The following is a 20595-nucleotide window of genomic DNA, read 5'->3' as shown; positions in this document are numbered from 1 at the left end:
TTCAACAGAATGTCCTGGTATTAATATTTTACCACGACTGTTCCTGGTGGTAGCGAGTTTGCTTTAATAGCTTTTTCCAAGGTGAAATAATATGCCCCTGTTCATAATGCATGTCTGGCAGCGCCCCGGTTGCGGAGCGGTGATAATTAAGGGCTCCATAGCAGGAATAAAGGTTACGTCTGCGGCGGGTTCGCTCGACTGCTCGTTGATGCAGCGCACGCGCCGACGGTGCGTCTGTGTGTGTATGTGTGGCTGGAATTCACATGAATGGACTCGGGCGAGAGAAGGGAACAGGAGTGGGTGGGGGATGAGTCGTTGATATGTACAGCGTGACTCAGTTAAACATACCGAACAGCCCGGGTATTTCAGAAGCATTTAATATGTTTTAATTAAAACAAATATTTAGAGCGAGAGGACAGATTAAAAGGACAATCGGCATGTTTGACTTTGACGGGTGGTTTAGGGCCTTACGGTTCGCTTGTGGCTGTAGCTACTTCATTGAAATGGAGTGTATATATTTGTTCAGGTTCTTTGTGTACCTTTTCTCTGGGGCATGTTTAATTTTTGATAAAACTAAGCCATAAATGTTTTCTCTAAAGCCACCGGGTCACTACGTCTGGACGGTAAATATTTCATAGCTCTGCTGAAGCTAGTTCCATTACAGACGTTGGTTTTGTAGACAAGCTTGTTGCATTTCTCGAATCAACGTCTAGGTTTATTTTTAGCATCAGATGATGATGGCGTATGCTATTCAGTTCATTAACAGCTTTTGCTGTATTAGACCTAATTGATTCAGACCTGCTTGATGAATATTTCGAGTGCCTGGAGTCTTTGAAGTATGTGCCCTAAACCTTAAACCTTTCACAGCACCCTGTCGAGAGTATCATCAAAATTAACTATGAGCCACAGACGCAGGCGTGTTTAGAATATCAAGCGTTGCTTTATGAATCGGCATTCCTAAATAAAACTGCTTTTTTAACTTTAAAGGAATAGTTCTTTTAACAGAATGCTTTCTTTCTTCCATGGAATACGCAAGGAGGTGTTTTGGAGAATGTTGCACGGCTCCATTCGATTAATTCAAGCTGGTGTATACAGTGAATGCAGATCTCCAATCAGCACCATAAAAGTAGTCCATCATTATATAAACCATTCTGTTTGGTGAGGCTGGTGGTGCAGAAATTACATATTTTAAGCAAATATATTTTATGAATATGAGTGAATATGAATGTACTTGGCTATAGATTATATCTATAATTAATCAACTCATTAAGTGAAATCACTGATGCCATTTTCTCACTGGAAAGCACATATTACCTATTAAACTTGACATCAGGGACAAGAAAATGACCAGATCTGACCTTCTCAAAGTGTGTGGTTACTGTGTAAAGTTACACTGGTTTAATCTATCAATATATGTTTAATCCACAGGAAGTTGCATAGTGGAGTGAAGACCTTTGGCTGTGAGTTCTGTGGAAAGCAGTTCCTGGACAGTTTGCGATTGAGGATGCACATGCTGTCTCATTCAGGTAAACCCTCCCGTAAATACCATGATCACGCACAAATGTAGTCCCGATAAGGAAGAAAGCATAGATTACAGTGCCATTGCACAAGTGATACGTGATCGCTGTTGTGCAACAAGTGTCAACCCCCTGTTGCCCCGTGTTTGTCCACCATGTACCGCATGCTTAACCTGCTGTAACAGATGGAGCATTGCACTTCTATTAGTGACGCAGTGTTTGGTTATCCCCGTCTTCCCACTTCCCTCTCCAGTCTCATATGTGTCTCAACTGTTACATTTCAAGCCTGGCAGAGATCCAGTCTGGGCACTTTGCCACATTATTAGTACAGTATGTACAGTGAAACTTGCCAGCTTGTTTTTTTTTCTCATTGTAATGAGGAGGTGTAGGACAGAAACACACATACGGGAGGGGACGGATCCAGTTGTTTATGTACATCCAAACCCATAATTAAACGGTCATGATGAAATGATGCTGTTGCGTGTTATGTAAGTGTGTGGTATTGTTTCGTGCCGATGTGTGCTATTAACTTGGAACTTCTGCTGTCAGATTTTAGTTATCAAAAGGGTCTGTTGCATAACTGTAGACATAAAATAAACCAGATGCAGACTTCAAAATGAAGTTTAGTGCTGAGACTGTTTTGGGCTTATGCTGTCCAGCTGTCATCCTGTTTTTTATTGTAGCTCCTTTTTAAGATCTTTCCCTTTCAGTCTTTGCTTTACAGAGTGTATTATTTGGTCGACCGACATGGGTTTTCCATAAAAATGTATTTATTTGTATATATATTACAAATGTTTTTATCTTTTAAATTTTTTTCTCTCTTCTTCACTTTTCGTAACATGTATTTGTTATAATAATATCTTATTTGTATTATACATACACATGCAGTAATATAGTTTATATTATTATATTATACATTTTTTTATATATATAACCATCACACTTTTTCCTTAAATATATACATGCATGTGTGTGTATTTATATATACATAATAAATATAAACAGTTCACTCATATATGTTATGTAAACAAAACTTTTATTTTGGATGTGATTAGTCGCAATTAATTATTTGAAAGCACTATATATATATATATATATATATATATATATATATATATATATATATATATATATATATATATATATACTGTATATTGTGACCACACAGACTAATACAGTTTAGTTATAGCAAATTATATGCACACAAATATGCCAAAAACACTTATTTAACAAAATATTTACTCAAAAAGGAGAAAATTATCAAAATATCAGTTAAAAATCATTGTGTACAGTACAATATATATCGGCCTGTTACTATTGGATCGATGATTTAAATTATTAGGAAGCATTTTGTCCCTTTTTTGATAGCAGAGAAGGGACATTATTTGGAAAACATGGAGAAATGGCATTGCAACATGTTGCAGGCAGGATTCAAACCTACTTTTTCAGGTCAAGGCTCTCGCCTCAGTATCATGGATGCTGTGATTGATGCTTATTGAATTCAGAGGTTGCCCACACTAAATTGTGCTTTAGAAGGGAATGTCCTGTTTCAAGTGGAGGGGAAATACACTTAGACTGGCAGCAGGAAGTGTGTGTGTGTGTGTGTGTGTGAGAGAGAGAGAAAGTGTGTGTCCATCTGTCTGATTAAGTCTGTAGTCGTGTCTCTGGAGGGTCTGTGAAGCCCACCTCACTTGACTTTATCAGCACACGTTTTCATCAAGATTCTGACAGCTCTCTTTGCCAAATGAACTGAAAAGTCCTCTTTCTCTTATTTCTTGTTCTCTGTCTGCTTCTTTTTTGTGTGTTTATGAAAGCGAGGGGAAGAGATTTATTATTTTTCCCTAAATCCAACCCTCCTAATCTGTTATGAATCAATATCATAAACACTGGCAACAATATTCAGTTACTCCCACATTTAATCTGCTCGTAATCCACCATCGCACCTGTTCACGCACGACATGAAGCAGAAACGAGAGCGAATCTTCATCATGCGGCATTCGGGCTGAAAAGCCCTGTCAAGATGTTTTCTCTCTTTTTTTTCTCTGTCTTTCTCTCTCTATCTGGGAGAAGCCCTGTGCTCTGAGCTTGGCGGCACGCCAGCTCTTCCCTCGCACTGATGACATCATCAGCTGCCGGCAGGTCTGGATGTTCTGCCAGCATTCTGGAGCATTTATGATTGCTCGCAGATGTGTGTCCAGGAACATACTGTACCCAAATCCCAAAATTAATCAAACTTGACTGCTCTCCAAGCCACTGCTCTCCAAAATAGCGTGAGCGCTGGGGTGGAGGGAGGACACTGGCGGAGTCCTAAATAAAACAAAAATGCAGAAAGAAAACAGAAATGTTGACTGCAGGCCTTTGGAGGCAGGCTGGAGAGGATGCAGCAGACGTCTGCGCTGCGGTTGAAGTGTTAAAGGGTTACATCCGAGGGCATGCCCTACAGTACATGCACCACCATGCCAGGTTCTGACACTTTCCATTAATACAGTACACTAAGATGTAACTTAGTGTATCCTAAATGTGTTTGGTAAATGTGAAAAATATCTTAGCATAGAAAGTAACTAGTCTAATATCCATTTACATTAAATTTATTGTCAAAATATTTTTATTATTTAAATTAATTTATTGTTTGTTATTTAGTATATAGTAATAGTATAGTTTTATATAATGTTACTAATATTATTTATTTCTAATTATTAGTATAATTATTATTTAATATAATTATATATATATATATATATATATATATATATATATATATATATATATATATATAAATTAAATAAATTATAATAAATAATAATTATATTATATATTATATATTAATCATTTTACTAATTCTAACAGTCCTTAAAATTGTGACACCTTGATAAACTGACTTAAAATTTTACCCAGATCTAGGGCTGAATTTCAACCCAGGCAGTCACCGGCATTTTTTGGGCTTTTTTTTTTTAATTGTATCTGTTTATCTATATATTTATCTATTTTATGAATTTTATGTTAAAACATTAGATTTTTAATGTTTATTGAATATTAAATTTATGATCAAAATGGTTAATTATTTATATTAAATATTGTTGACATTTATATTAAATGTACTGTCAAAATCATTTTTAATTATATGCTTTTTTTATCATTATTTAGTATATTAATAGCATATCATATTTTATATACTATTACTAATATAGTTTATTATTATATTTATTGTTTATTATTATTTATTATTTGCTTATTTTACTCATTGTAACAGTCCTTAAAATCTTGATAAACTGACTTTTAATTTTACCCAAATTTAAGGCTAAATTTTCAACCCAGTTATCAACATTTTTTAGGCTTTTAAAAAAATTGTATCTGTTTATCTATATATTTAGCTACTTTTATGTATTTTATGTAAATACATTTTGTCTATTTAAATTAGATTTTTCTTGTTTTTTTGCAAGAAAATTTGGCCCCAGATTTTGATAACAGGGTTGAAAACCTCACAGAAAAAAGAAAGTTCCCATATTTTTAACCTCTTTAAGTTGACAAATTTATTATTATTATTGTTATTTTCATTGTTGTTATTTTACCATACTTAGGAAGCTCTTCACTGGCGATTTCCTGAAAAAGAGAATATATATATAATTTTTAAAAGTGTCTCAGACCCTAGTTCACACGTTATTCATGGAAAGTGCATTCTGTTTCACCGCATGACCTCTATCAGGTGGATTTAAACACTCAACACTCATACCTCACAGACCTGCGGATGTCAGCATACTAATAAATTACCTTTCTTTGTACTTTGTCGCAGAGACTGACAGAAGGCTGTTTTTAGTGGGCATTAGACAACCTTGCTGAGTTTATATATAGAGCTGCTTTAATATTGTGACCTTTGTGCCTCCATTATTTAATGATGTTTTTCACCATGTCCTATTATTCGACTGACTCTCGCAAATAAGATAAATAACGTCATTTCAGTGTTAATGTCCAAACACTTACAATTTATGATTGTTAACCTGAGTCTTTAATTTGCAAATGGGGAAGGGGAAAATAAAAATAAAAATCTAATTCAGTCTTTATAGTGCATAAAAGCCCTAGATCTTCTGGCCCGTCATTGGATTTTGCTGCTTTACATCCCAACGTTGCCAAGTAGCAGAAGCCCTTGTTTTCTAATGCTTTAATTTGGTATTCAGCTCAAGATTGAATCTTATTTTTGTATGCCAGACAAAGTGTTTTGATGGAGGGTGATTGCAGGCAGTCTGGAGGCTGTTTGGGCTGTTTTTCATGGGCAGTACAGTGCACAATGTGCCGTCTGAAACAGAACACAAGCCTATTGAATGTGGGATCTGCTTTGTGGTTTCTAAATGTGTGGCGAGCTTTTGGAAACGTGTGTGAGGAGACGTATGAGCAGGGCATGGCTGCGTCAAAACAGAACAAATTAGATATGCTGAAATGACACACGATTGAAGCTGTCTAGGTAGATAGCTTACTAGATTTTGAGACGCAACCATTGAGGTTTCAAACCAAGAACTGTAGCTATTATATTTCGCTAACAAGACAAAAATAAACTGAAAACACTGAATGAAAACACATCAGAAATATTCTCACAGGCGTAATTTACGCTGGTGCTTATGAGTCACACCATCACAGTATTTTTGAGCATGGTTTGTAATGATTCTGTAAATGAGTGCATTTTTAAACTTTAAAGGGCTTTGGTTGTCGTCCAGAAGGAATGAGAAGAGAGTGTATGTGGAAAGAGGCTAATTTTAGGAGCTAGCTGGCTGACTTCACGAAGCTTGTGGGTGCTTTAATGAGTCATAATAAAGCCATTTCAGACCAGCTGAGTGAAAATAGATACTTGATGAGCCGAAGGTCATTATACATTTGGATTTTATTGATTTTTTTTCCTGAGTCTGAGGTACGAAGTCTGCAGGAAATGGTAAAAACCTGGTAGCACAAGCCATAGTTTTGTAGATGTTTTGTCCAAGCTATGCGTGGTTGAACCGAAGACGTTGTTCACTTCTCTGTCTTGAGGTCTTGTCCCTCGTGAATTGTTCAGAAAAAGCAGCGTCTGCCGGCCATTTCTCCTTGTTCGGTGTGTGTGGTTTATCGAGAGTGTTTCTGAAGTGATGGAAACATCCTGTCCTACTTCATAATGGGCCAGCAGCTCCACAGGTGGATCTAATACTATTAATAGATGGAGTCCCTCAGGCGGTTGATGGCCATCAGAACAGTTATTTAGTCCAGTTATTAAGGATCGCTGGTTGCAACTGGGTTAAATGATTCTTTTCTTTCTGTGTGTGTGTGCATTTGTACACCTTGTATATGTGTTTCCATCTGTGCAGGTGATTCATATGTTTAATGATGTCTTAATGGTGTGAATTTTGCATAGCCTATTTTTAGGACCATTAAGATTTTCTCCTTTTTTTGCGTTATGACATTATTTTCAGGATAATTAAGCAGCCCCCACCCCTTCTCATTATGGTAATGTGAAAAATTCTCATTCTCATTAACGTAATGTGAAAAAAACAACAACAATGTTACACTATTTAAATTGATTTATACGTAATGGTTGCGCATGATGTACAGCCTCCAGCTAATTATTTATTGTGTCCAGACAAGGTGATTTTCTGTAAAACAGTTATTAGAATTTAACGAGAATCATAATAAAGAAAATTACAAACAGATTCAAGAGTAAAGTATACATTACAGTAATTAGAATTGAAGGGGAAATAGTATTAGTATTTATTGATTTATTATAATTTATATTTATTGTATTTATTATTTTATTTATATTTTATTAATTAACTTGCGACTTGACTGCATTTTTAATGTTACAAAAGATTTCTACTTCAAATCAATGCTCTTTTGAATTTTCTGTTCACAGTGAAGACTAAAGTAATGGTTTCTGAAAATACACAGGAATAAATTACATTTTAAAATGTATTAAAATAAAAAAAATTATTTTAAATTGTAACAATGTTTCATAGTATTCCTGTTTTTACTGTTGTTTTAATCAAATAAATGCAATAGATGCAGCCTTGGTGAGCAATATATATATTGTTTATATAGTATATATATAAATATAGTTTATACATACATAAACTTACTTATCCCCAAAATTTAAACTAGTTGTTTATATTAATGAAATAAAACAGCCTTGACAGGCTTCGTGAGATTCACTCTGAAGAAACAACCTTAGCATTGATAAATTAATAACGGTTGATCAAAATAATCTGCTTTTACAGGAAAACATGAGCCGTAGCTGCCTGAAGGTTCGTCAACCTGATATGACCTTTCCTGTTATATGATTATCATTTATTACTGTTTTCTCTATGAACACATCATAAATGGGTATCATGTGTTATTTGTAAGAAGAGACTCATTGTACATGTCATAAATCAGTCTGAAGATACAAAGCGCTTTAATATCCTTTAGGACATGTTGCTGTCTGTGCTGCCTTGGCTTATGGTTTACGGTCTTTTATCAAGACAAGACAAGAGAAAGCTGCCAGCTCTTGTAGATAAGAACATCTCTTTGATTCTGTCAAGGGACAGTATTTTACCCTGTTGATGTGTGTTGGGGAAAAATGAATGATGTTTAATGTCATAAACAACTCATACTTTGAAATAACACAATTTCAGCTTCTTTTCAGTTCATTTTGTAGTTTGATTTTTTTAAACATGAGCTTAAAAAGTATATTTGACAGATCAACAATAATGCCTGTGTACTGTTTTCTATCCAGGACATTGTTCAAGCTACATATTAGGTGAGGAACTTAAACTTACAAAAACCTTGGCACCTAACTGAAATAATTTTAAATAAAAATATTATGTAAAAAAAAAAAATTAAAATGACAAATGCACAAAAAACAAAAAACAAAACAAAAAAACAAACAAATAAAAGCTAATTCAAAATATGAATAAATACTATAATATCATAATTATATCTCATTTTAATTTATTTTTATTTCCATTTTAGTGATTTTATTACATTATTAGTAAATTTGGTACATCAGCTTAAACCTATGCCAAGGTATTTTTAAATGTAAGTTTTATTTAAATATATATATATATATATATATATATATATATATATATATATATATATATATATATATATATATATATATATATATATATATATATGTAAATAAAACTTACATTTAATGATACATATACATACATACAAATATATATATATATATATATATATATATATGTATATACACACAAACAAACACACTAAAATGACGCTGCTACTACTATTAATAATTATAATTCTAACTTCTATTATAAATCTAAAATTGTTGTTCCCAATTAAGCCATCAGCCAACTGGTATTTACTTTTATTGTACTCTTCTTTCTTTCAGCTGGACCAAAAGCACTAGTATGTGATCAGTGTGGCGCTCAGTTTTCCAAGGAAGACGCCCTGGAAGCCCATCGACAGACTCACACAGGTATAGGACTCTTCTTGCCTCATCTAACCGCAAACCAATTCGCTAAATCACCCTAGTTAACCACAGTGGAAAAAACAACAGTAAAGTGGAGATGCGTCATGCATGTACCAGTAGCAATCATGTTTATGACCCTATCAAAACTCCATTCTGATGGTGTTCTATAATTCAGCAGGGAAGGTTTCGGTGCCCTCTAAAATTTCAGCCAATAATATGTGCTGTTACAGGGCAGGGCGGCACACCGCTTTGGCACAGCAGCAGTGCCATGTTTCACCAATCTCCATCACTTTGTCTAAACATGGCACGTACATTTGTTAGAGCGACTGTGCTGAGTTACCAGAGCTTGTGAGTCATCGGCGCTCTGGCACGATCATTAACATGCCAACAGCGCTCAGCTGCCACCCTCCTGTCAAATATTCATATTTACTGACATCTGATGACTGCAAGGTTGGGTTTCAGTGGTACTACAGACATTTTAATAATCATATTTTAGGTGAGGTAAATAGTGTGCTCTGATAGGGGTTGGCATGGGATGATATACTGAGTGTAAACTTGTTTTTGTTGCTGCATACCTGAGTGTACTCTGTCAGGACACAATGAAGCATGTTTGTAGGCGTTCAACAATAGTCTAATGAAAATGAAAATTCTGTCATTGTTTACTTAACCTGTTGTTTTTTCACGTGCTACAATATATTACAAGTCTTCAGAAGCCATGTGATAGCTTTGTGTAAGGAACAGCCAGAAATGATCAAGTCATCTTCCCCTCCAGTGAGCTGTTAACTCGAGAACCACTGCAACTGGATCTTTGATTCAGTGAGTTGAATTTGAGAGCTGGATAAAATGAACAAATCATTCTTTTGATCCAGTTTCAGTCAAATAGCTGATTTGGTTCACAAATTGGGCTGAAATTATTCATTCATTCAGTGAACTGATTCATTCATGAGTTAACCCTCACTGAATCAATGATTTGGTCACAGCGGTTCTCGGGTTAACAGTAGTTAACAGTTCACTGAAGGGAGTAACGACTTAAATTCTAGTCTGTTCTACACAGAAAGCTATTCAGACTATTACAAATGTCCCTGAATCTACTGTATACAGCAGTCACAGAAAGAAGAACTTAGAGATTTGTGCCACGATTAAAAATGTCTAAATGCAACTGGATCTTTGATTCAGTGATTCAAGATTCAAGAACTGGATCACATGAGCAGGTCATTCTTTTGATCCAGTTTTAATAAACCAGCTGATTCAGTTCACAAATCAAGCTGAATGATTCATTAATGGGTTGAACTGATTTGTTCATTAGTTCATCTCACTGAATAAGTGATCCAGTCATAGCTGTTCTCAGTTTAACAACTCGCTAGAGGGAATAACAACTTAAATTTCCGTCTATTCACAGAAAACTATTCAGACTTGAAAATAATGTGTGATTGGTATGTAATGATACTTTTGGGGCTTAACAGGCATAGTCATAATAATGCTAGTTTGAGTCCATTTCATTTGTGACATTTCCTGATCCCATTCCTGCATCTTTCCTGTCTTCACTCCATTGTTTGTATCAATAAAAGTGAAAAAAATGCCACAAATGTCCCTGAATCTATAAACAGTGATCCCATAAAAAATCTGGACACTTGAACCATGATTAAAAATGTCCCAATGTCACTGCAAAAAAAACAAGCATTTATTGTACATAAAGCTAACTAAAGCACACTTTTCAATTAAAACATTTCACAAAAATAATTTGAAATGATAAAAAGTAAAGAAAAGTTAGTTCTGAGAAACACTGGAGTGCCAGTTGTTTTTATACTTTATCCAATTCAGTGACATTTGTAAGTGTTTGTTTTTTGTCCAAACATTTTCCTGGCCACTTCAGTTCAATCACAGAGTTCTAATCTCTATACCTCGTCCTATATAACCAACATTTCTACCTTATTTACTTCTGTTACTTATTGGCTTATGAGACTGGCATCAGAGGTTGCAGTCTGACACAGGTATTCCAGACTGCACTAATTAATTTGCTCTCTGGGTATAAAAGCGTTTCATGGGGCTAATGATCCACATGTAGAGTCTATATAAAGGTTGAGTCCTAATTAAAACAAGGTGCCATACTTTTGTCATCTGCGTAGATTTGAGGTGCTAAATGTTTCCATGGCAGCCAGCTCATAAAGTCTCTGAATTTCTGTTGGATTCGAACCAGGATTCTGTAATATATTTGTATTATTTTTACAGTAGGGTATGATGCTACTACAATGAGGGTGCAATATCTGTCGCCTGTGTTCCGCAGGGAGAAAGACGATAACCCTCTCTAAAACGTTGGCATGTAACTGTAACTCGCTGTGGCACACACTGTATAAATACTTAATGCATGTCGACATAGAGGTGGTGTTAACGATGCCCAGAATTTTATACCTTCTCTCCCAAACTTGTAAACATCCCGCTCTCCGTTTCAGTTTGGCAGCACATTTAGCAAAAAGGAGGGGAGAACATACCTCATCCATTTTGAGAAGCCTTTTTACCGCTGGGCTCCGGCCATCACTCACTCAGGGTAAAGTGAGAGTTGTTATCATCATTTACATACATTTTCTGGACTTAAGCAAGCAAAAATTGTACATTTCTGCCCTGGCTTCTATGGAGCCAAGATTGCCTTCCTGTATGAAAACTAGGGCTTTGTTTTCATTTGAAGTAGCCATTTCTTAACTGCATTAATTTCTCGGAACAAAATTCATCTCTAGGCCTGGCATGGGAATTGAGAAAATTACCAATTTTTTTTTTTTTTTTTTTACCTGCCACGCAATAATTTTTTTCTAAAAATATATAGGTTTATAAATTGATTCAAGTTTTTAATCAAATTAATGACATGCTTAAAACTAGCTTTCAAAACCCTTTGTTCTGTAATTTTTTCCCCTAATTTTCCAAAGAAATATAAAAACCAGGAATCATATGTAAACATCTGCTTGTTAATTTTAATAAAATAAATAAATAAATAAATAAAATAAATAATTTTAGAGTCAGTTCTGCTCTTTTTCTTTTCTTTTCTTTTCTTTTTTTTTATTAACAATATTAAGTTCCCATTAATAAAATTCTATACTATTTTGTTTAAATAAATTAAAAAAATAAAAAACAAAAACAGTATGAATGCTGCAAGTGAATTTAGGCATAACAACATTGTAATGCACAGTATGAAAAATATTCATTTTGAGATTTAACATTGTGATAAATTAGGATTTTAAGCATTAACTTTGATTGTTAGATTACAGCTAAATGTAATTTAAAGATGCAAATAGGAAAATTAAATATCTAATTTACTGATAAATTAAAAAGAAGACAATTTTTTTATTTTATTTTATTTTATTTTTATTTTTATTTTTTTTAGTAGATGGTTTGATTTTTATTGTTAATTACTCATGTTAGTTACTTATCCAAGGGTCAGATTTCCTGATATCATAAAGCAGCCAACTGAGGAGTAACTTTGTTTTATTTTTCCTAGCCAGTTTTTTCTTGCATCTGAGTATTAATTCTGACTCAGGCTTTAACCTGTTAACTGTCACCCCGTCCCGTATACGGGACGCCTACGTTTACTTCACTAAATCCTTATCTAATCACGATAAACTATATATTGTTGGAAAAGTCTAAGACTCCTAAATAGATATTTTACCAATGTTTTTTGTTAAAAATTATGTAGGAAAAGTAATAGATTAATTTATGACAAGAGTGCACCCTGAAAAATCTACATCATAACAGGAGTTCTGACCTTGTCAAAAAAAAAGTCTTCTTCGTGGCCTTTTTCTCTGTCACACTTTAGAAATAATCAGAAATGATATATCAACTGAAAACTTAAAATCTCAAAATTCATCCTTTAAAACCCATTTTAAAATCAGACATTGCATTACCACAAAAATGGTACATCAATATCATGTTATAAAATGTTTTTGTTCATGAATTATAAAAATTTTAGTTTGGAAAGTGCACTTTCAAGTCTATGTTCAAAAATGTGAGTGACAGTTAAGGGGTTAAGCAACACGATCGTCCTCGAATGCCAGCATATGTAAGAATGTCAGAGGTGAACGGCCTGGTTTTTTGAGGGTTTTAGGGTTGCAAATGGAAAAGAGGATTGCGGGAGACTCGTGGGACAGGGGCCGGCTAAAGGGGGGAAGCTGGTGGCATTTGGTGCCAGGACAGAGCGAGAGACAAACAACATCATGTGCTGTTGTTTACACTCAGCCGCTGTGCTGTCATAGATGAGACCTACTAGAGGGCTGACCTACTTAAAAGCCTCCTAAAATAAAACTCACTAGTGTCTCAGGACCGATGCACTGGCGGGCAGGCTGGAAAGCAGGCCAGCACATCACAGCTTTCTTTTCCTCTTCTCCCCTCCCAATGGAGAAGCGCTTTATCGCATCCTTCGCAGAGCAGAAATAAAATGTTATTAAAGGGGTTTTATTCGGGACTGGAATAGAAGCGATTTGCCTTTAAACGATTTTGGCCTGAGGGGCTACTGCTCGTCCATCTGTTTTATGTGCTTATGACGTCAGATTTTCTAAAACTCTTCCATCACGCTCATCTCGCGGCATAGGACGTGTCTTGCGTTTACAGTTGGGTTGAGGGCACAGTGGAATTACTCACCGGGAACACATTGTGACTTCAGTGATCTGGCCCACAGAATAAACAGTGGTTAAACAAGAGCAATGTATCTCTTGTTGCGTTAATTATTAAGCAGACCCTTCCTTACTTTGCTAGATTGGCCCGTCTGCCTCTCACTTTGCAGCCGAGTGAATCGCTGGGGTCATCTGAGGTGTAGCCAATGTGTCAGAGTCATCCACACACACCAATCTACCCAGTTATATTTAGTAAAATGCATTTGAGCTCATGTGACTCTGAGGCGTTTTAAAGGAATCATTTATGGCAGCTCCATATGATAACGCATTTGTTTTCCTCGGACGCATTCACACTGTGGTTCTTAGAATCGTTCAAAACAAGGACAAGGAATGAAAGTGCTCCATTTTCTTCTGACTTTAATCGTTCCAATGAATCAGTTGATATAGTTCACAAAACCTAAATGATTTGTTCATGAATCGAACTGATTTGGTTCATCAATACTCTCACACAGTGGTTCCATAAAAATAGTTAAGACCAAGCAATTTGAATGTCTGTGGCATCTTCGTTTCTTGTTTAGACCCAAAATGAGCCATTGTGAGTTCAAGAGTAAATCCTGTTCTCAGTACACACACACTTTAACATCTGAAGAACCTTTCTGTTTCACAAAAAAAGGTTCTTCAGATTATAAAAAGGTAAGAAAGAGATGGCTCTTTAAAGAACCTTTGTCTGAATGGTTCTTCTCTGGCATCGCTGTGAAGAACCGTTAAAGCACCTTAATTTTTAAGAGTGCAGAGATTCATAATTAAGTGGATTTGAACATGGTTGCCATTTCCAAAACTTTGTATGTGGCCTTAGTAAACTTAAAAAGCTGATTTTGTGAAAAATATTGATGTTGTATTCATTGATATAGACCTTTGTAAAATGTATTTTTCTACAATGACCGACTGTAACTAAAGAGGTTGCATTGGCCAGACCTCGGCAAGCCTGTACCCCCCACCAGCTCCGCTAAGACTGATTGTCTCAGTGGTGCTGCAGATTTCCCAGCATGCCCTTTCATCACACAGTGACTAATTCCTATTGTGCTATAACTTCAATGCAAAGAGATGAAGTCCTTTCGGCCCATCAGGAGGCAGAATAAAACGCTCCTGGCATCACGGGGTGTCCACAGTTTTTGCTAAGTCGCTCATTGTTTGGAAAAGCACACACTCACGTGCATCTCTCCGGCTGTGATTCCTGTGTCCGTGAGCTTTCACGAGCGAGAGAGTCAGAGCAGCAGGATTTCTATATTGCCAGTGTCTCTATTCAAAAGATAGTAGTTGAAGTAGTTAGTATGTAATTAGATTCTGGAGGTGTTTGCTGAGACCTTTTAGAAGAGCTGAATTAAACTGCAGTCTTTTTGTGTCGTTTACAATGTAAATAAGACTGGATCTCAGTGTGGAAATTTTTTTTTGATAGACTAGAGGTGAAGAAAAAAAACCTAAATGTGACTTGTTTGTGGATGCTGGGATTAGCACTTCAACTCTCTTCTCGTTGCTTGGAAATGTATGTTTGATTTTGGCAAAGTAAATCCTCTTTAGATTCATTTTCATGATTAATATCTTGATATAGATACCTGAAGTTCATCGTTTTCACTCTGATACTATGTAACATTTCAGTCTCGCTCTCAAAATCAACCAGATTCCATTCCAGTGGTGACAAAAGAAACAGGATTTCACAATTTTTATCTGTGTCTTTATCAGAAAGAACCTCCTGTTCACAGAATTGGCTCAAAACAGGTGAATCTACTCAGTTTGTTCTGAGATAAAGAGATTAGATGTATTTGTTGTGCTTGTTTATATAGCTGCCATGTTTACATCTCCTTCTCATAGTGACCTTTTTTTTTTTAACCAAACATTGTTTTCTAGTCAAGCAAGCTTTCTATTTAAAAACTAAAAATGTATTATTATTGTTATTTTATTTTTAGTACTACCACTATTTTTTTTTTTTCTTTTGCTACCACTACTAAGAATTTTTCTTTTGCATCATGTTGTTTACAAGTGGGAGGCACACGTTCTTCATTGTCATGAAAAACATGCAAACTGAAATATGACCTGGACAAGTTATTGACAGGTTTCATGAGATCCACCCATGTGTTGTCGTCTTATAGAATATGCTAAGAATTTGTTTCATTAGAGTTATTTCACACATTAGACACACCGCTTCTCTCAGAACTGTAAGTCTGAACTTTTCAGATACCAGAGTTTTTGAATTCCTTCCTCTTCCTAGAATGTTAAACAAACCTGCTTCTGGTTCCTAGAAAAGTTCAGTGCTCTCGCACACTGCTTACTAGCACTGTGGGAATTGGATTAAGTCTCTGGCCTTTATTCTAATTCACAACTTTGTAGTCTTCGGGTGTCAAGGGGTCAACTGACCGGTGTGAAAGGCAAATCCACTCTCTATTGTACAGTTTCCCTTCAGCTGCCGGGCCCTCTTCAGCCTGGGAAAAATGGGGGAGGTGGCACGTCAATTAGGAATTAATTTTCTACCGCTCTGAAAAGGTCTCAGCAACTTAAAAAAAAAAAAAGCTTAATTGGCAGGACGATCGAATGGGGGTGTGAAACAGCCTGTTGTGTCAATACATCTGCTTTGAGGTGTATTGATTTATAGACTGATAAAAGACAAATACATATGGCCTTTTGTACACTCCTCTGTAGTTTAATAGGCTGCGTTATGCACTCCAGTAGTTTTATATTTGATGTACTTCTGTAATTCGGGGCTGTAGAATTGCATCTGAATCATTCTGTAATGTCATTAAACTCCTTATCTTAATGTGCAGTGCAGTATCAAGCATTCTTGGTAATGAGGTCAGATGCAAAAATGTATAAATATTGCTCATTAAGATGGTTGAGACAGAAGCGTGACTCCCAGCTACGGGTTTATGTATGTGAAGTGTGCTGTGAGCTGGGGTCATTTGAGGAAACCGTCTGCGTCATTAGTTGTTGTTACACAGTGCGCCCCCTGCTGGCCTTTACAGTGACACTTAGCAAATGCCACCTCTCAGACAAAACAGAGAAACAATCCTGAATAATCATGCAGTCATACAGAATTAATTAATGAAACACGTCATTAAACAACTGCTTTACTTGATGTTTTCCTTATATTTTATATGTATTCAGTTCATTACAGAGCTCAACAGTGAGACTGGACTTTGTTAGTCACCCTGACACTCTTACAATGAAAGTGATGTGACATAAAGCCAAGTATGGTGACCCATACTCAGAATTCATGCTCTGCATTTAACCCATCCAAAGTGCACACACACAGCAGTGAACACACACATCGTGAACACACACCCGGAGCAGTGGGCAGCCATTTATGCTGTGGCACCCAGGGAGCAGTTGGGGGTTCGGTGCCTTGCTCAAGGACACCTCAGTCGTGGTATTGCCGGCCTGAGACTCGAACCCACAACCTTAGGGTTAGGTTAAAGACTTCCCCCTTAGCAGTCCAAAACTTACCATACAATGCACAATGTTACATGTGTTGTTATACCTTGCAAACATACACATTTGGCTATCTATCACTGATTTAAATGATTATTAATGTGTAAACATTGTAATTATACATGTAAGTACTGAGTAATATTAATTAACTAGTACATGTAGTACATGTAGCATGTGTAACAAGACAACTTAAAATAAAATGTTACCGGAAATTGTTAATTGATATTTGTTATTAATTATTTGTTATAGTTTTGGAAAAATCTGTTTAAATGGTTATATTTAATTTTTTTTTTTTTTTTTTTTTACAGTTTACTTTATTATTGTTTGTATTGTATATTGTAAGAATTCCAATAATGATTGCTATAGTTTTGGACAAATCAGTTAAAATGTCAATAATTATTTGTTATAGTTAATAATAATAATAAATAAAATAAAATAAAATAAATCATGAATCATTTTATTTTATTTCACATATGTATTTATTATTATAAGTTATACATTTAATTTTTGTTTTATTTTATTTTATTTTAATTTATGATTTAATGATTGTTTTTGTATTAAAATTATAATGCATTTTTTATGGTAAGGCCAGTGAAAACGTTATTAGTGCAAGTAAAAGTCTTAACTTATTCAGTATCCTAATGAGGCCAGCTAAAAATGCTTACAGTTAAGGCCTGCGTTGATTATGCATCGTTTATAGCGTATAAACCCAAGGCTTCAGCTCAGTTCCTCAAAGGTTTGAAACTCCTGCAAACACCTTTTTTCTGTGCCCTGGCCCTCATTAAGTGTTGTGAAAGGAGAGGCTTGTTCTGAATAAATACTGACATCCCATAGCACTGTACACTTATTTTTTCTCACTCTCTCTCTATATATACATTTTTCTGAACCTCTCTGTCTGTACTCAGAGACCTTCGTAATGCATTTCAGAAGATTCTTTCAGCTTTACAAAAAATGAGGTCATGATTGTTTCTTTGTATATGTTCCCTATACAGTACAACACGTTTTTTTTCGTTTTCTCTCAAATCAGTTCAGTTGAGCTACATTTACTGAATTGACTGCATTTAAAATTCAACTTTGTTCAAGCATAATTCTATTCAGGCAGTGAACTGTACTTTCTTTTTAAAAAAAAGTACACCCTCAAACTTTCTCTCAGTACCATTGTGATCTTTTCTGCCAGCTATTTATTAATTGTCCAGTAATTGTGTGTGATTCGAGTCTTTAATGATTAGCCACGCTCCTCCGACAGCGGAATTAGTTAGGACACAATCTTAATGAGGGACTGCTGAGAGTCTTTTGTGTCGTGGAAAAGCCACCTCAGCAGCATTGCGCTTTGAAAGCCAGAGGAGTCACACAGATTAGCCGAGTAAGAGGTGGACCTGTGGATGTGTAAACAATAGAGCGGGTCATTCATACTCTAAGCCTGATTGTCCCCTCACTGTCCAGATGGCCTGCCGAATAAATTATACCAGTAGGTACAATGCATTCCAGTGCAGGGGCTTTAGGCACAACTGTTTGTGGAGTCACACAGGGCTTTTTTCCTTGTTCTAACGATTATTAACAAGTACGAGCGGTCAGCGGTTTGATGTCTGTAAATGAAATCCTTGAGAAAGTGAGGGGGCGGGGGGCACAGAGATGACAGATGAAGGGTCATGTGTATACATGTCATACGCAGCAAGATACAAAAGAGACAGAGATCCAGCAGTGTTAGTGTTTTGCCATGTACATCTGCATTATTGTTTTTATATCATTTAAATGTCATTGTCATTTTAATTTTTTTTATAGTTCATTAATTATTAGATTTTTACATTTGTGTGTGTGTGTGTGTGTGTTTTAAGAAATATTATAAACAAAAATGTCACTTTCTGAAAAAACATTTTTCACTATTTCTATAAACATATTAAGCAGCACAACTGTTTTTGTCACTGATATATATATATATATATATATATATACACAGTATATTAGGGCTGAGCAAGTTAACGCGTTATTATCGCGTTAACGACATTAATTGATTAACGCGGACAATTATTTTCTTGTGCATTAACACAGTTTTGTATTATTATGAAAGTCCGTTGCTCACTGGCTCTGAATACACATACAGACAAACCATGGGTCACAGGAGGGGTGGGATGTTGGCTTGAGATTGGTGTCATCACGCATCTCAACCAATGAGTGCATTTGGGGTGGGCCTAAGACTGCAACAGCGTGAACACTCCCGATAAAATTATTATCTAAGCTTCAACATTCACAAGCCACTGTTCACTGTTATTTTTAACAGAAAAGAATGCAACCTGCTCGTAATCACAACTTCATAAGTGGGAAACAGTAAGTTTCCGATAGCACGTGAAGACTCTCCCTCAGCACAGTGTGTACAAACCTTTTTTTAACTTTGTGGTTTATTAATTTGAGTCGTTTGGGGCGTGGTTACACACGGCCCTCTCATAATATATATTGCTTTACAGATCTATCACTTTTGCTGCTCAGAAATGTTCACGCAATCATGCTGCAGGTATGAGAAGTTCTGCGCTCCAGCACTACATGCGTACCGCGCCTGAGCCCAACTGAACCACGCTCTGGCCCACCTCTTCCAACTGAGCCAGGGCCGGCTAAACGGACCACGCCCGAGCGTGGCATGGAGCGATCACAAACAAACCACCCTTATCTCTCCAAACCCACACACACATGGTTAAGATTGCCTAGTGTGTGAGTACACCCTTGTTCTCCCGCATCCCACACACACGAGTCTCTACCCGCCCATTAAGTGTTGTCTCGTGCCGCACTCTGTTGCGTTGGGTCCTGCGATAGTGCAGGTCTCTACTCTGAAGGTGCCTGTTATAATGTTATGATCCAGGCTCTGGACAACTTGTTTTTCTATAACAAACTATAAAATATTTTCTATAAAAACATTAATGTCCTGGCAGTGGCAAATAGCTTGTTTTATATTTAATTTGATTACATTAATGTTATAAGTTGAGATTTATACTGTGTACTGTGTATAATATTTATATGTGTACACATATACTGTATACACACACACATATATATGTATATATTAGGGGTTGCACGACTACTGATTTCTGCTAGTCGATTTCTTATAAAAAAAAAAATACTCTACTTACTCGACTACTCATGGTTCATGCTACTGTAAATGAAAAGACATGACATAGTTCTTATCAATAAATGCTTATTAATTCATACCCTAATGCAACAATTACATATGTAAATTGTAAAAAACTTTATAATTATGACATAACCTATTTAAATTTTCATGTAACAGCCAGTTTTTGTATCTGTATTTGTATCTGTAACAATCACAAAATTATTCGTATCTGCATTCGGAAAAAAGTTACAGTTACTTGATAAGACCGTTATGACTATCTTATTTTCACAGTTATCACTGAACAAGTATGCCGTGTTAAACTAAAATAATTATTAATTTCTAAAAATATATTTATCATGCAAGCAGAAAGATGTCATTATAAATGTTTAGTGATCATTTGAACACGACTGAATTAATTAAATTCGCACATTTTCATTATGCAGAACTATTTAAGCGAGTCTTTTTTTGAAC

At 35.6% G+C, this 20595-nt stretch overlaps 1 protein-coding gene across 1 annotated transcript in view; it reads left to right on the top strand.

Annotated features, from left to right (window-relative positions):
• LOC109102475 (zinc finger and BTB domain-containing protein 16-A-like) overlaps window positions 1–20595 on the top strand; it is a 50756-nt gene that overhangs the window by 12840 nt on the left and 17321 nt on the right. Inside the window, exons 3-4 of the mRNA XM_042739367.1 lie at window positions 1429–1526; window positions 8869–8955. Coding sequence (XP_042595301.1) covers window positions 1429–1526; window positions 8869–8955 — 185 coding nt within the window. The remainder of the gene's footprint in view (window positions 1–1428; window positions 1527–8868; window positions 8956–20595) is intronic.

The sequence above is a fragment of the Cyprinus carpio genome, chromosome B15 (genome assembly GCF_018340385.1).
Source record: "Cyprinus carpio isolate SPL01 chromosome B15, ASM1834038v1, whole genome shotgun sequence".
Classification (NCBI taxonomy): Eukaryota; Metazoa; Chordata; class Actinopteri; order Cypriniformes; family Cyprinidae; genus Cyprinus; species Cyprinus carpio.
Note: the sequence above shows the minus strand (reverse complement) of the source record. Positions and strands in the feature narration are given on the sequence as shown.